The following is a 16,925-nucleotide window of genomic DNA, read 5'->3' on the forward strand; positions in this document are numbered from 1 at the left end:
ATGGTTGAACTACCTGACTCAAAACCAAAAAATGGCTAGAGGAAAAGTTCGTAATACGTTTTCACGAAGACGCAAACTGTACTATGACTGGAGGAGAAACAGAGGTGATTTCCAAAGTAGATTCAGGAAAGAAGCGAGTAATATAAACCCAACAACCTCTGAGGTACATGCCTAATTTTTTTAATAATTGATTATTAATTAATCTCTTTAAACTATAAAAGATATTGTATGGACATAAAGATTTATCAGTTAAATATCATGCTCTTTAGTTTGACCATGCTCGCCGGCACGAGGAAATAACTGATAAATATTATACCTCAGATTCAAATTGTTCAATAAAAAAACTGTATTTGTACCACGTTGTGACGTTATCTACATAGGTGTCCTGTGTAACTCGTGCCCCGTGCATGATGGGTAATGTAGTTAGGTATAAATATTAGCTTGTTGTAAATAATCTCTCTCACTTCTTCTGTATTAAATTGTACTCAATACACGAGTTTGGATACGGTAATATGACATGGTGTCAGGTGTGGGATTCGAACCCACGCCCACCATTGTGGGCGAAGAAACTTTAGCTTCTCAAAGAAAAGAGATATCAAAAAGCTAAAGTATAAACGCTGATAAAGCGAATAATCTCTAGAAGGAATCGAGCCCTGAAGTGCATTAATTATGGCGACACGAAGGCAGCAAGAACGACAAGAAAATGAAAGCCCAACAGGTCCATCAACTCAGCAGATTTTTACATCTAATGTACCGCTCCCACAGCCAATAAGTCTAACAGGCAATTTAGCGAAAAATTGGAAGAACTGGCGTCAGACTTGGCAAGCATATGAAGTAATCACAAACCTCGCCGAACGCGACCAAAAATATCGAGTTGCTACGTTTATCACGTGTATTGGTCCTGAAGCCATGGAAATTCATAATGGTTTACCTTTCCGAAATGACGAGGAAAGACATTACGAAGATAATAGAACTATGGAACAATTACTGCATAGGTAGACAAATCCTATTTATGAGCGGTACAAATTCACAACAGATTTCAACAACAAGGAGAGACAATAGACACGTATGCGACAGTCATTCGTACTTTAACTGACACATGCGAATTTGGAGCCCTTAAGGAGGAGTTAGTTAGAGACAAAATAGTATGCGGAATACGTGACAATACTTTGCAGAAGAAATTGCTACAAGAAACCAGTTTAACCTTAGAAAAATGTTTAAACATATGCAGAGCAGCCGAAGCAGCAAACAATCAACAGAAGCAAATATCGCACAACACTTCAGAGTCTACACATGCACTCAAACCAAAAGGGAAGCCCCAATTCAATAGCCAAAGAAAACCGAAGTTACCATGTCCTGATTGTAAATATTGTGGCAGGCGACATGAGCGTAAGAAAGAAAAATGTCCAGCCTACAATAAAACATGCAATAACTGCTCAATGAAACATCACTTTAGTTCTGTTTGTCAGCAACCAAAAAGACAACAAAGAGGGCCAAAGACAATACAAACTGGCAGATCTAAAACACACCAAGTTCATGAGGAAAGTGATCAGTCCACTGATGATGAGATTTGGTCAATTACAGAACGAGTAAGTACAGTCCCGGGGAGGAATTGTGTATGTGCAGGTATACAATTGGGCGACCAGATAATACAGATGCAAATTGACACTGGTGCAACATGCAATGTATTACCGCATTCCTATTTGCCTAAAGATGTCAAGGTCCAGCCAACCAATAGAAATTTATTTACCTATTCTGAGTCAAAGCTTGAAGTACTAGGCAAGGCAGTGTTGAACATTAGTAACCCAAAGAACAATTGTAAGTACTTTGAAGAATTTTTGATTGTTAAAGATGGGTCCATTCCTCCGTTAGGAGTTAAAACAGCTCAAAAGATGGAACTGTTAGTCATTCAACACCAAAATATCTTACATATGGATTGTAGTAATGCAGTAACATCTCGGGAGCAGCAGAGATTAAGTAAAGAGGATGTATTGTCAAAGTATGCAGATCTATTTACAGGTTTGGGTAAGATTGAAGGCAAACTTCATCTAGACGTGGATGAAACAGTGACTCCAGTTGTGATGCCACCTCGCCGTGTCCCAATTGCTGTGAAACACAAGTTAAAAGAAGAGCTTGATCGCCTTGAAGCCCTTAACGTCTTAGTGAAAGAAGAGAAACCAACAGCATGGGTGTCTGGGTTTGTAGCATCTGCCAAGCCAAATGGAAAAGTAAGGGTATGTATTGACCCACAGCATCTAAATACCGCACTGAAGCGTAGACATTATCCCCTTCCAGTTGTTGAGGAGATACTCCCAGAGTTAGACAAAGCAAAGTTTTTCACAAAGGCTGATCTCAAAGATGGGTATCTACAGATCCAGTTGGATGAAGATTCTAGCAAGCTTACTACGTTTCAGACACCATGGGGTAGGTATCGCTGGCTCCGCATGCCCTATGGAATTTGCCCAGCTTCCGAGTGCTTTCAGCAGAAGCTTGATCAATGCCTTGAAGGATTGCCAGGGGTGTATAAGATAGCTGATGATTTACTCATCATCGGAAAGGGAGACACCGATGAAGAGGCAGAGTGTGACCACGACCAACATCTGACTACGCTGTTTGAACGATGTCGAGCAAAGAATGTCAAGTTAAACAAGGATAAGCTGATTTTCAAATCCAGGGAAGGGTCCTTTATTGGCCACCTAATCACAAGAGAAGGGTTGAAACCAGATCCTAGAAAAGTGGAAGCGATCCAGAAAATGAAGCGACCGGATGATGTTCCAGCAGTATTGCGATTCCTTGGTCTTGTGAAGTACCTGTCAAAATTCCTGAACGATTTATCTGGAATGAGCGAGCCTTTGCGTCGGCTGACACACAAGGATGCAGAATGGAATTGGACAGAAGAGCAAGAGGATGCCTTGGAGCGTATAAAGGAAGCAGTTGTTAAAGCTCCAGTTCTGAAGTATTTCAGCGATACTGATGCAACTGAGGGACAGGGAGATGCTTCACAGAATGGTCTCGGGTTTGCTCTCATGCAGAATGGACAACCTGTGACATATGCAAGTCGGGCTCTTACTTCGGCAGAGCAGCGATATTCACAGATCGAGAAAGAGCTGTTAGCACAAGTGTTTGGTATGGAACATAATCATCAGTATGTGTATGGTCGTAAGGTTATTTTATGGACCGATCACAAGCCGCTTGTCTCCATATCGCAGAAACCACTAGTCACAGCGCCAAAGAGACTCCAGCGGTTACTTTTGCGGTTACAACAGTATGACTATGAAATTCGCTACAAGCCTGGCAGAGATATGGTCGTGGCTGATACGTTATCTCGAGCATATCTAGAAGACCACATACCTACTAAAACTGAAGTAGAGACAGAGCATGTCCATGCAGCACAGTTTCTTTCAATTCCTGACCACCAGATGAAAGAGTTACAGCAGAAAACTGCAGCAGATCCAACATTGCAATTACTCAAGAAGGTAATTTTAGATGGATTTCCAAATTCCAAACACAGTCTACCAGCAAGCATCCATCCATATTTTGGTATTCGAGATGAATTGTCTGTAGTGGATGGCATCATCTTCAAAGGGCTACGTTGTATTATTCCTGTGGTTCTCAGACACAAGATTATGTTGAAATTGCATGAGTCACACATTGGGGTGCAAGGATGTCTTCGGAGAGCTGGAGAACTAGTCTATTGGCCAGGTATGAATGCTGAACTCACTGATTACATTAGTAAGTGTGACATCTGTCTATCATCAAGTACAAGTCAAGCTAGGGAGCCCCTTATTTATCACGAGATTCCAGACAGACCCTGGAAGAAGATTGCCACTGACATTTTTACGATAGACGGTAAAGACTTTTTGTGCACAGTCGATTACTATAGCGGTTATTTTGAAGTAGACCCATTAAGTGGCAAAACAAGTAAAAGTGTAATTTCCAAGATGAAGAGACACTTCTCTACTCATGGAATTCCTAATGAACTTTGTAGTGACAATGGTCCCCCATTTAACTCAGTTGAATTTGCTAACTTTATGAGATTTGCAGGAACTAAGCACATCACCAGTTCACCATTGCATGCTCAGAGCAATGGAAGAGCCGAAAATGCAGTCAAGACAGCCAAGAACCTCATGAAGAAAAGCAAAGAGGCATATATGGAGTATTTTATCTCGTTGCTTAGCTGGAGAAACACTCCTACGGAAGGCATGGATACGTCCCCAGCTCAAAGAATGTTTGGACGGAGAACTCGGACACAGTTACCGACTGCTGAACCATTACTAAAGCCACAACCAGCGCCAGTTGATGTAAGAAAACAAATTCTGACAAGGAAGGAGAAACAAGCATTCTATTACAACAGACAGACAAAGGAGCTTTCAACGCTGAAAGAAGGTCAAGTGGTGCGAATTACCCCTCAACCAAATGATCGAGAGAATAAATGGATAAAAGGTCAGGTAACAAGAGAAGCGGGTATCAGATCTTATGAAGTGATAACTGAGGATGGCAGGCAGTTCAGGAGAAATCGTAAACATTTGCGTGCTTCTAAGGAACAGTTTTATCCGCCAGACAAACCACCTCCACCTGTGTCACCATCATCAACACCACCTCCATTAACGCCGCCAAAGTTGCAGGTCCAACATGTTCCGCAGCAGCCCGTTGTTAGCGCTGGGAAAGCCATCAGTGGAGTGACAAGGAGTGGCCGAGTATTCAAACCGCCAAGTTGCCTAGACTAGGATTAGGATGTAACGTTATCTACATAGGTGTCCTGTGTAACTCGTGCCCCGTGCATGATGGGTAATGTAGTTAGGTATAAATATTAGCTTGTTGTAAATAATCTCTCTCACTTCTTCTGTATTAAATTGTACTCAATACACGAGTTTGGATACGATAATATGAAACACATGATGAGTAGATTTTTTGTGGAAGCACATAGACTGCGATTGTAAAATATTAGCTTTTTGTTTGAGGCTGGTTAGCCCTGTTTGACCTATTTTAGACGACAGACGTTGAACTTTTCAGAGTTTTCCAGTGCTCACGATTTGACCAATTTCTGCCAAATTTGAGCACGATGATTAATTATAATGTTCCTGATTTGTAAGAATAAACATGTTCTGATAAATAGTTTAGAAGTAGATAGCTTTCAGAGAATGAGTGAGCAATACAATTGCATGCATGTGCTATCTGGTGATTTTTTCAGACTTATCGTATTGAACGTCAACTGTTTCGATTCGAAAGAAGCGTTTCACTGACTTCTTAAGAGCAGCCTGTGGAGAAGAGACATTCTTATTGGGGCCTCACATGACGTCAGTTGTCGTTCATTCCTACGCCTGCTATCTAAAAGAAGACTTCTCGCAACAAGAGAATAAAAGAGTTTTCCATGAATCGCGTTTCATGCATGCATTTGTGGCCATACACACTGTACATACCCTCAAGGTATTAAAACATTCCACAAATCCACCAATAGAGTGGGCACCAAGGTTGTCACAGCTGAACGGACCAATAGTGCCCTTAAATACTCGATCAGCTTTTGTGTCAAGATTATTTGAACACTTTTCTGTGTATACCTTGTAAGTAACCAAGAGCATGCATTGTTGTAACATAATGTTTCCAAAATATATTGAATGTTGTGGGAGGTTTTAATTTTACAATACATTATTTAGGTACCCGACAAGGGACCAAATTACACAAATATGCCAACAAATTGTAAAAGATTAATCATTTCTGCAAGATAAAGGCATTGGATCTGGCCATAAGCTCTATTATTTCTTATCCAATAGTAAAACAATTGTTAAAAAATCATTCACATTTAAATTACCTTAATATATGTTTAGGATTCTTGGTATTCTCAAATTTATGAGAAATTTAGAGATGAAAGAAAACATGCGCAGGATCCACAGGTCCTTCAAAGAAAGAGAAAGTCGGTGGATGGCGACATCAAAGTTGTAAAGAAGTCTTTTCGAAGAGGGGGGATAAATTGGGAGTCAGCCTTTTCTGAGGGAGAAGATGAGGCATCCATGAAAGCCCATGTTGTGTCCATGAAGAGCGAGTCCCGCAAGAGGAATCCTGATGCAGGAAAAATCCAATCAAGAATGGCCATCACCTTTCCCTACTGGAGGAGATTTATAAATGAAAAAACCCTTTAGCTGAGATTAAGCAGGAATATCCAGCACTTTTCTCAAACAAAGAGGTAAGATGATATTCAATTACACTGTATACATAGAAATATATATGATTGTTACAATTATTGTTTAATTATTTAACTTTAAAAGTATTTCCTTTCACAAAATGAAATCAGAATTGAAAAAGGATTCATAGGTGAATGTTCAATCTTATTTAATATGTCATTTGTATAGCAAAATGTATCAGGCTTTAAAGACGTTTTTACAAGATAGTTTGGTTTTTGCCAAATTAGATATATAATATAATACTGCACAGACTCATGTGTTATAAATTTTTAGATTATTGCAAAATTTGAGAGGATTTTGGCTGTTACATCAAGTATAAAAGATACCTTCAAAGCCAACTTTCTCCAAATGAGCAACAAGATCATAATGCTTGCCAAAATGTCAAAGAAAGTAAAGTGCTATGAACAGATAGGGCAGTATCTGAAGTTGCTAGAAACTGACCCTAATTGTCAACAGGATGTTGAAAATTCAGATGGTAAGTCTATATATCAAATATTATAGTCTATAGTCCATTCATCTATGATACATCTATGACATATATCTGATATTAATTCTCTTTGACTTTGATATAGATGAAATATCAGATGTTGCCCTGGTAGTAGCTGCCCTGCTGTTGCAGAAGTCTGGTAAAAACGACCTAAGCAGCATCATCCAGTTCATCCCAGTAAGTTATTCCAGAAATGTTTTTACTATACTGTTTGCTTCAGCTTCAGATTTTTACAACAGCATAAATTGGATTTATATTTATGACAGATGCTAAGCTAGACTCTTCCATTTCTTTGCAGGAAGGTTCGAATTTTGAAAAGGCTGCCAGTGAAACGCAAGAGATGCATCCAAAGATATTGGTCAAGAAGAGCATTGAGGACATTGGGAAAAAGGCTGTCGTAGCGGAGAAGATAGCGGTATGCCTTTGCAAGGGATGTTGCTCGACGCAATTGTTGCGTATATGGCCGTGATGTATGCTTTCTTGTTCGAGTATCTAGTAATAGGATTAAGTCACTTTTGTTTATTTTTACAAAAATTTGTTCTGCACATCCATGATGGGAAAAAACTGCCTAGTTCAGTTTTAGACTTTATTAACAAATTGAACACTTTAGCTTTATAGTCTGAGATTCATGTATACATGTATACAAACACATTGAACATGCAACGCTTTAATTGAGGTATTTGTCGAACACTGTTTTGGCAGCGGTTCTAACTTGTCTTTATATCCCTTCTCCAACTAAAAGCATTTTGTTTAGCCCCTGGGAACGTTATCTTTATTAGTTTATTTACCTGCCAAGAATTTAATTATTACAGTTACATATAGAGAAAGGTAAAGGCTTTGACCAAATTGATCATAAATATCCGATGTTGGACAAGTCGTTGAAACTCTGTGTTATTCTGTAAAATATAGTGGATATCCCAAGCATTCGTGTGTGTGGAATATACAGAAGAATTGGAATTAAAACCATTTCAGTTAAAAGCTATGTGGGCCAACCAATTCTCACACAGGGCCCTAAATAATCTATTTACTCTGTAAAATCTGTATAAAATCTACTAATTACGGTCCAGCAATGCATAAAGAAGCTATATATCTCTGTAATTTTAAAGCTTAAACGCTAAAATGGCTAAAAAACCTGTTATTCTTCAATAACAAAATTCTACTTTTGAGTGATTGAACACAGGTAGTGAATTTATATTTATTTTTAAGGCTCGCTCGCTCCGCAGCAATTATCAATAAAATGTTTCAGTTAAAAATCTGTTATATGGTTTACATTCTCCAATAATATAAATTACCAAAGACAAAGTTTCCTCGTAGCTTCTTAAGCAGTGGTTATTAAAATGACGTGGTGTGTGCTTGTTTGATCTTGCATATTTTATACAATTAATTACACCGCAACTGCAAAAAGCTTCTTGTTCCTCTGAACACAACGACATCAACATGGCTGAGATATTCAAACTCAAACAACAGTTTCTAGATAAAGAGACTTTTGACATACATGTAGGATACGAGTTCATATATATCATCATAGCAAGTTCTCTCAGATTCATAGTTTTCATAGCAAGTTCTCTCAGATTCATTTCAAGTTTGCTCGGTCATAATTCTGGCGTGGTAAAAAAATGTTTTATTTCCAGGGATGCTGGAACCACGGATGCAGCACCGTTATCCTTTGTTTTTACAGCTTTACATATGCATTATGGGTGCACAATTGAACTGGGATGCTGTGCTTTGCCAACTTGTATTGCATGCGTATTGTTACTTTCCTGTAATTCATTATAATTATGCAGGTGTTAAAACAGCTGGCGATAAAGGTGTCACCTACTTCTATTTTTGTACAAAATTTAGTGGGGGGATGCTGATCATATTAACTGAAACAAGACGCCGGCTTAAGCGTACACTCGTGCTCTAGGGATTGTGTTCTAGGGATTTGATAGCATTACTTGACTGTTTTGAGGGACACAATCATGGCGTGTTGTTGGAACCTATAGCGTAAGTTAAGGCTTTGTGGTTACCCTTGGCCTGGGAGGACTTACACGACAAAAATGTATCACACAAGTATAACTAATACATTTACATTATTATCACAATTCACAAATGCCGATTATAGGTAGCCTAAAAATCAACACGACGTGACATATTACTGTGTCAATGCTTCTATATTGAAGTCCTGCAGACTGCAGTGTTTTAGTTCCGACGAAAGCTTTCAAAAAACTGGTTGTAATAGTATTGATTCGTATTGTTCGTAATGTCAGTCGACGGTTCAAACATTTAGGTATTTTAAATAAGTATAATTTATAAGCATTTGTACGTCTATAACACTGCGAAAATATCCATCATATATCTTGCTTTCATATAGGAATTTAAAAATATACATCGCACCAATCAATATGCATGTAAATGTTGCACCGCAGTAATGTCTTCTGTGCATATATATTTTGCCGTATTGTTTGTAAAATGTGGCTTGTATTGTCGGATAATTACGTTCCGTCAGCATTACTGAGTCAAGTGCGCAATGCATTCTGGGTCATCGAGGTCCAAAACGCGACCGACACACGACGAAACCCAGACTCTTGCTCTCCTAGAGCACGAGTAATAATTGGGATCACGTTCAGACCTCTTCGGCCGAAGCATAATTATTTTAGGTAGAATGACACAGCCTTTTATTTTGCGTTCCTGCCTCTACTTATGTTTACATAATTCATAAACTGATTGGGCATGTGAGCTATATGCTAAAGTTTCAGCAGACAGCATTCACATCAACAAATATTACATGTTACTATTAAAGTATAGAAATTTCATTTGGTTTTGCTACGCATCCGCCGTATTGATTAACTCCAAATTTCATAGAATATGAGCGATTAGCCGTTTTCACATCAGAAGACGAACAAATCGTCTGTGGACAAACAAATCGCCTGCTATCGGCGGTCTGAAGGTGTCGTCTAAATACTGTAGCTGTTTTCACACTAGAAGACCATATGTGTCGTTTAAATATTATTGATTATTATATTTGAGTAAGACGTGCAAAGTTCAAACAGCTCAAAAATACGTTTCATGTAGTTTATATGTTTGAAAATATGTTATAGATTTTGAAAAGCAACAACACAATGAGACATTTTTGTGGCATATAAATTGGGCAGGAAGCGCTCGAAAAAAGGTCTAGAGGCTCTAATTAACCTAAGTTTTTCCTAGAGGAACAGGAGGACCTCTAATTCGCAGAGGTTGTGAGCCAGCTCTGTGCATGTTGTTCAGTGAGGTAAGACCTCATGATCTAAGGACCACCATTAGTTATACCGAGACAGTAAGGGCACTCAAAACCTGACAGAGCTTGCAAAAACTATAGGTTTTTCTAGAGGAACAGATGGACCTCTTAATAACAGGGGAACAGGCGGACCCCCGTTCAGGTCAGTCAGCTCGATTCGAATATTGTCTGACTGACCCATCGAGTCTCTAGGTCGCGTTTTCGACCAGAGTGACCTATACAAATGCACTTCACGTGGTGATGTGTTGTCCAGACTTCCTGCCACAAATGGTGATCTGCACAAAGTGCCAAAGTTCCCATTTCCGCCACGGGAAATAGGCCGAATTAGAGTCCTGTCTTTCGACAGCGGAGAGGGTCTACCCAAAAATGTCTTTAAGACACAATCTTGCAAAGGTGGCCGGTAATTGTGTGTATGTGCGTCCTTGAACAAACAGATTCGAAGGTATCGTGCAGTTGCCGTGGTAGCATGACAGAACAACAAATCAACAACTTTGGATTTTCGAGCTTGTGGCATTTGCTTATTCTTCGATGCGTGTAGCTATATAACTTATGTTTCTTCTGTGTGTTATTTGTTTTTGTATATGTAAATATGTAATCGGAGGAATGCCTCGCATGGGATCTCGTGTCCCGTTTGCATTTTCTCCGTTTGAACATTGTTCAATAAATTTGATACATATAACAAACATACGACAGGCTATGAGTTTGCAGGAAGGATCCACATACACACAAATAGGGGACTGGTATTATACAGACTATACAGCAAGGAAGCATAATGTTTGAGTTTTAAAGGTAGATATTAAACAAAATTTTCAATGTTTGGTACTTGCAGTTAGTTTTTATGGAACGGAAGCTAAGACGTCCTTTGGAGTTCTAATGTATATCTCGTAACAGTCTGAAAACCAACGTCCTAGCGTTTTGATGAGCCAAAAGGTTAGGCCGGCTGAGCCCGCAACTGTAGCAGCTCCGATCCTGAAACTATGAGAGGCGTAGAATTTTTCGACTAGTCCTTGCCCTTGAAGTAGATGACGTAGGTGCGATGTTAGGGTTACACGTGTAAGTGGGACAGCTGATGTAAATTGACAATTGGACGAGTTGTTTGGCCAGAATATGACTGGAGTAGGTATGTTTTCATAGCTTGAACCGGCAGAGTTATTTGGAAGCCGGTACCTCCCAATCACTGGATGCTTTCTACGCCCCTGGGTTTGTTGCCGTTCAGTGATCATCACATACGAGTTTTTAGCTTGATTCACGACAAAATCATTTTCATGGAAAACGCACGCGCTGGGTGGTTCAATTAAATGACGTAAAATTCATTCAATTGTTGTCAATTAAATGATCGTTTCGTGCGGATAGGTTTGCAAAAATTGTGCGCGCGAAATATTATTTCACAGAGCGATAAAAAGCGGTTAATTGAAAAGTATGTTTTCCCTTTCCTCATTATCCAAACCCTTCGATGATTTGACATTACTATGAGCCAATTGTTAAACGACATCCACGACGAAAAGGGTCGGTTTTGGAACGCTTGATCAAGACATCGTAATATTCCGCGTGGAGGATATTTGGGTGGAAAATAATGTCATTGCGGGATGATAGGTGGCACTCGGGATCAAATGGAGAATTACACGTGAATTCACCACAGCGCAGGAAACGAAAAAAGGCCAGAGTGAAGGCGGCCCAAAGCATCACATTGTCTAAACAGTCTGTAAACTGAGGACGTAGAGCAGAATGAAGGGACTAGAGTTCGGTCACAGTGATAGGCCGTCGATCCCGCAATTTTTCACCCTTGAGGCGCTTCAGACCTTTGAGACTTTTCTCTAAATGTCGAATGGGATTTGAAAAATTACGTGGAGGTAAGACACGCTAGCTAAGTATGTTTTAACAGTTGAATGTGAAACAGATTTGGAAAGATGGCCGACGAAGTAGAGCAGGGTAAGTTCAGTCGCAGGCAGTAAAGGTGAACAGGGTGTCACGATACCTTTGGCAAGGCAGAATGAAATGAATTGTTTTACGCCAGCGGCGTATGTTTTTTTAGTTGACGGTGCCCCTGAATGCTGAATAAGTTCATAACCACGTTTTTTTATGTTTGGATCATGGATACTGGGATGACGCAGGGCAGAGGAGAGGCCAGTGGCGCTAATTGTTTGAAGCGGTCCATCTGAAAACGAGAGAGCGAGTCAGCAATGCTCTTGTCAAATCCGCGTACAATGCCTGGCCGTAAATGTAAAGTTGTTTTTCAAAGTACAAAGAACAATCGGTCGGAGTAAGTCCATTATCTTCAGACATTCTGATTGAGACTTGGACAACGGACTCGTAGTCACAGAAAAACACAATGCGTTTTGTTGTCCAAAAATAAATGAATAATATAAATGTAAATACACTGAATTAAAAAAAATTAAAATGGTTTGTCGATCATAATCGCTTTGACCTCTATACGAACTTGCATCTCTTATCGATAAGCGAAACCTTCCTTGCTAAATAAATCAAGCTTAGACTACGTGTAGTTGAGAAACACGCGCTGGTAATCCTCAACCTCTGAGGCAACAAATACCTGTAATTTAGATTTTAGACTACGGTTTGATTTTCATCTGCCGGGAATTAGTCTGCAGGGAAACTCTCTAACTTTGATAAAATTGTTGTCTTTGCTTTCATGGTATTTGGATTTGAAACATTGAAAGCAATTCTTGAAATTATTGGGTTGCTTGGCGGCTCTACTCAGTTTGTGATTTAATGTGCAGGAGAAAAAATGTTGTTTGTATATCATATATAAGTTGAACAAATATTTCCGGGACAATCAGCAATACTAACAATTAACAAAGGTAATCTTAATACTAAGACTAATTAATCCTGAAACACTGAACACTAACTCACCCCCCGTAAGGTTGAAATGTCAGGAAAACTGAGGAATTTCCTATGCACGCCAAGGAATACTTGAATTGTTTCACAGACAGTCACGTGATTTTTGTGGTGAAATTGCGTGAAAAATCAAAACTCGCACATCCAAACACTGGAATATCTTTGTGATAAAAATACCAAATAAATCCTGATATTTCTTCTGGTAAAATCATCGTTTAATAGATTTCTGATATCAGATCTGTTGTACTTGGAATAAAAAGGTATTACTTTGTTTTGATTGTTTTTATAGTGTATATTTATTTGTACAATTTGGTATTAAATTTTGCAATATTCCCCCACAGACTTGGTAGTTTGTACTGTATTATATACTGGTAACTACAACATTAAATATTTATCAATAAGTCATTATTAATTCATATTAAATATTTCAAACTTTTAATAGAAAAAACAATATATTAGCAACACTTGATGAACTGTTTAATGTTTATCATCTTGTGATGAACACTCACCCACACATGAAGCATAGTTATGTCTCAGTCATTTTGTGTAACTGTGTGTCATGTAATGTTTGTTTTTTCTTCATACATGAGGAAATTGAAATAAAGACAATGGCCTTCTTGTCAAATTCAATGTTATATTGTTACTAGAAATACATGCATGCAGCAACCCCTCGCCATTTCAAACAAAGTAAAATATTTCCTGAGCTAGTTTCTAAGTTCTATTTCATGATCTAAGTTCTAGGGAAAGGGAGTTTAACTAATAAATATAAAAGATACAAATATGAGAGCAATCTATGAGAGGTATTAATTGTGCAAGCGTGAATTGATGCATTTATTATTAGTCAGTGACTCAGTGTACATATTTATATTCAGATACAGTAACTATACAGCCTGGGGTATTAGGTTAGTTTAAATAAATTAAAAAGGAATTAGTTCTACTTGCTCGCTAAGTTATTGCATCAGTTTTGAAAATAATTACATTCTGCCCAACAACAACACACTTCTGTATCAAGTCAAAATTTCATGATCATTATTAATACCATTCTTACTTTAGTAATATCCAAATGAGAAACTCAGCTATGTTATTACAAACTATTGACATGTGTGGTTTTTCAGGAGTTTCACTCAAGCTTCACCCTTAGTAATTTCACTAGTTAAATATTACTTATATTTACAAGTTTCCAGTCCAGTATTCAAGATGTCTGAGAGGTCAAAATATCAAGTTTTATAGCAACATTTATCTGCTTCTGAGAATGTCAAATTAAAAAATGTTATCATACTGAGGAATATAGATTTTCTTGATATATATTATAAATAATTTATTGGTAATAACTATTATTATTACTTCTACACTTGTGTCATCGTGTGCCCTGGTATGAAATTGAAGCCCGAAGAGTCAAAATGAAATGAAGAATTTACTATTCATATGTGTTTGCAGAGTTTATATTTCAATTTACATCAGGGACGCTTATGAATATATAAATGAATATATATAAATGAACATGAATATATAAATCCCCGCACCCACAATTAATCTTCTAGCTATATCCCTGAGTACTACAAGTACTTTTGCGGAGTTTTTAGTTCAAATTACTTCCCTAAAAAGTTTTCCTTGGGCGTATATCTTCTATATTACCAAAAATGTTAAGCTATATTTATTGTAATACAAGTATTTCTGAAATGTCCTAATCCCACACATGACAGATTTTTTTAAAAAATAACTTTAATTCAAACTCACAGAATGAAAGTTTTGTGAGACACAAAATCCATCCTCAGCCTGCCAACAACTGTTATATTTATTATGTCCATTCATTCAGTCTCGTATTTGTTATAATCATATAATCATGTTTGCATATCGTAGGAACAATAGCGTACGAAAGAAATCAGTCATCATAAGACAAATATATGAATATACACCCCCCCCCCCCCAATTAAGGTTCCAGCTACGACACTGAAAACTCGCAAATTTCTCACTAATGTTTTTTTTTCAATCCTTGCCGCACTCCAGTACATGGAAATGATATAATCTTCTGTAGAGCATATGAAATGATATTGTGGCACAGTCTATACTCACACTAGTAGCAATTTTCATGCCACGTCCGCGTCATAGATTTGGTGCATCTTAAACTCGCTTTTTATTGAGTGGGACTCACCAACTGCATAATATGTTGCACAAAAAATATTAACGACTGTTGTGGAATTTAGGTTAACCCATGGTTGAGTATACCAACCATATAAGTAAACAGTCATTTGAGTATGCGGAAATATATCGTGTTATGGTCGTAAATTGTATATGTATTGTTAATAAAGGAATTGTTATGTAAATGTTAATAATGTAGTATCATATAGCATAAGAAATGGAGGTTTTGAGGTAGCACGTAGCAACAACCGCGAAGCCAGTGTCCCACATAATAACGTAAGCGGACGCAAATGTGGTTTGTAGTGGAGCGAAAACTACAGAAAAACATTCTGCAGTCCTGTAAGAGATGCATCAGGGAAATGCATCATTGATTGGTAAAGCATCTTGTTTTGTTGTTATAAATATAGCTTAAAATCATAGTTGTAATTTAGTATACATTAGAGCGTGAATTATTGTAAAGTGTTGATTCCTGAATAAATGTAAAATTATATGCAGTCCCAGTGTGTACGATTTGTTTGGAGATTTTCAACAATGACCTCTTTCGTAATTATCGCTACTCTGGTTTTAATAAATGAAAGTAATCACCACACAAAGATTAACTTTCACGACCCAACATTTCGACACTCCGGTCTAGTGTCTTCATCAGGGGTGATCTGATGTTGAAACTCAGTTCCTTATATACTGTCAAAATGACGTCATCCATCAATCAGATGTAAATATTCTTTTGACAAATAGCTTCCGTCATCCCTATTTAGGGCACAAAGACTCGCATTAATATGCCAGGCTTCCAAACAACGCCTTTGTCCATAACGATCATTAGTGGTAATGACTTTTGAATCGTTCCACCCAATGTTATGGTTAGTTTGACACACGTGTTCCGCCAAGGCTGATTTTGAACTAAGTTCGAAACGGCCTTTTGATATTCTTTTAAACGTGTGCCGAACTGGCGTTTTGTTTCACTTAGATATTCTTTCTTTCAATCACCACATGGTATAGAGTATACAGCATGAGTTTTCTGTTTAGTCGCTACGCGATCCTTGCGAAAATATATATTTTTTTTTGCGAAAATATGTCCCAGTGTCTGAAAGGGTTTTAAGGCAACAGTAGGAGTGTTGGATACTTATGTTCATAGAAATATCGAAGGGCAGTTAGAAACCGATGTTTACCGTAAACCTACACATACGGACAAATATCTATCCTTCTACTCACACCATCAAAAAAGTCATAAAAAGTCTGTTGCAAAAACTTTGTTTCAAAGAGCTGAATCGTTAACATCCAATCGCTAGGGACAACGAGCGTGATTATGTCCTCAGTGTACTGAGAGAGAACAATAGACCTTTTTCATAATGGCGTCAAACGCGGAAAGTATGATGTTACACGAAGTTTGATTGGCTCGATAGTTTTGTGGAGCAAATCAAATTTCGTGTAACATCAGACTTTCCGCGTTTGACGTCATTATAAGAAAGGTCTATTATCCACGAAACTTTTTAAATAATTGTTTAAAATCCCCTGTCCCGACTAGATGCAATTCCTCAGAGGGGGATTCCTCAAAAACAGGTTTTGCTACAGAAAACTGATGCTGTAATCTAAAATCAGCCTTCGCGGAACACGTGTGTCAAACTAACCATAACATTGCGTGGAACGATTCAAAAGTCATTACCTCTAATGATCGTTATGGACAAAGGCGTTATTTGGAAGCCTGGCATATTAATGCGAGTCTTTGTGCCCTAAATAGGGATGACGGAAGCTATTTGTCAAAAGAATATTTACATCTGATTGATAGATAACGTCATTTTAAGAGTATATAAGGAACCCAGTTTCAACATCAGATCACCCCTGATGAAGACACTAGACCGGAGTGTGGAAACGTTGGGTCGTGAAAGTTAATCTTTGTGTGGTGATTACTTTCATTTATTAAAACCAGAGTAGCGATAATTGGGATGGATTATATACCTGGTTGCCGTGAACTCATTAACTTCAATTCGTAATGACCTCTTTTTACATATTTAAA

At 38.0% G+C, this 16,925-nt stretch overlaps 2 protein-coding genes across 3 annotated transcripts in view; both read left to right on the forward strand.

The window, feature by feature from the left end:
• Nucleotides 1-669: 669 nt before the first annotated feature.
• LOC114534829 (uncharacterized protein K02A2.6-like) lies at nucleotides 670-7,135 on the forward strand. The gene is made up of 6 exons (XM_028556301.1): nucleotides 670-995; nucleotides 1,037-4,697; nucleotides 5,826-6,002; nucleotides 6,453-6,654; nucleotides 6,752-6,843; nucleotides 6,965-7,135. Exons 1-6 carry the CDS (start codon nucleotides 670-672, stop codon nucleotides 7,133-7,135), a joined length of 4,629 nt encoding a protein of 1,542 aa, XP_028412102.1.
• A 5,767-nt stretch (nucleotides 7,136-12,902) lies between these two features.
• Nucleotides 12,903-16,925, forward strand: part of LOC114534796 — a 36,454-nt gene continuing 32,431 nt past the window's right edge. For both annotated transcript variants that reach the window (XM_028556264.1, XM_028556266.1), the window contains exon 1: nucleotides 12,903-13,035. The gene's annotated coding sequence lies outside the window, so the exon portion shown is untranslated. The remainder of the gene's footprint in view (nucleotides 13,036-16,925) is intronic.

Source organism: Dendronephthya gigantea, unplaced genomic scaffold (genome assembly GCF_004324835.1).
Source record: "Dendronephthya gigantea isolate DGI-Jeju-01 unplaced genomic scaffold, DenGig_1.0 000107F, whole genome shotgun sequence".
NCBI classification, from domain to species: Eukaryota; Metazoa; Cnidaria; class Anthozoa; order Malacalcyonacea; family Nephtheidae; genus Dendronephthya; species Dendronephthya gigantea.

Coding starts and splice junctions, on each gene's coding strand:
- LOC114534829 (XM_028556301.1), top strand. CDS start 670: ATGGCGACACGAAGGCAGCAAGAACGACAAGAAAATGAAAGCCCAACA. Junction 4,698..5,825: donor GAGTGACAAGGAGTGGCCGA/GTATTCAAACCG, acceptor ATATATGTTTAG/GATTCTTGGTATTCTCAAAT. Junction 6,844..6,964: donor GCATCATCCAGTTCATCCCA/GTAAGTTATTCC, acceptor ATTTCTTTGCAG/GAAGGTTCGAATTTTGAAAA.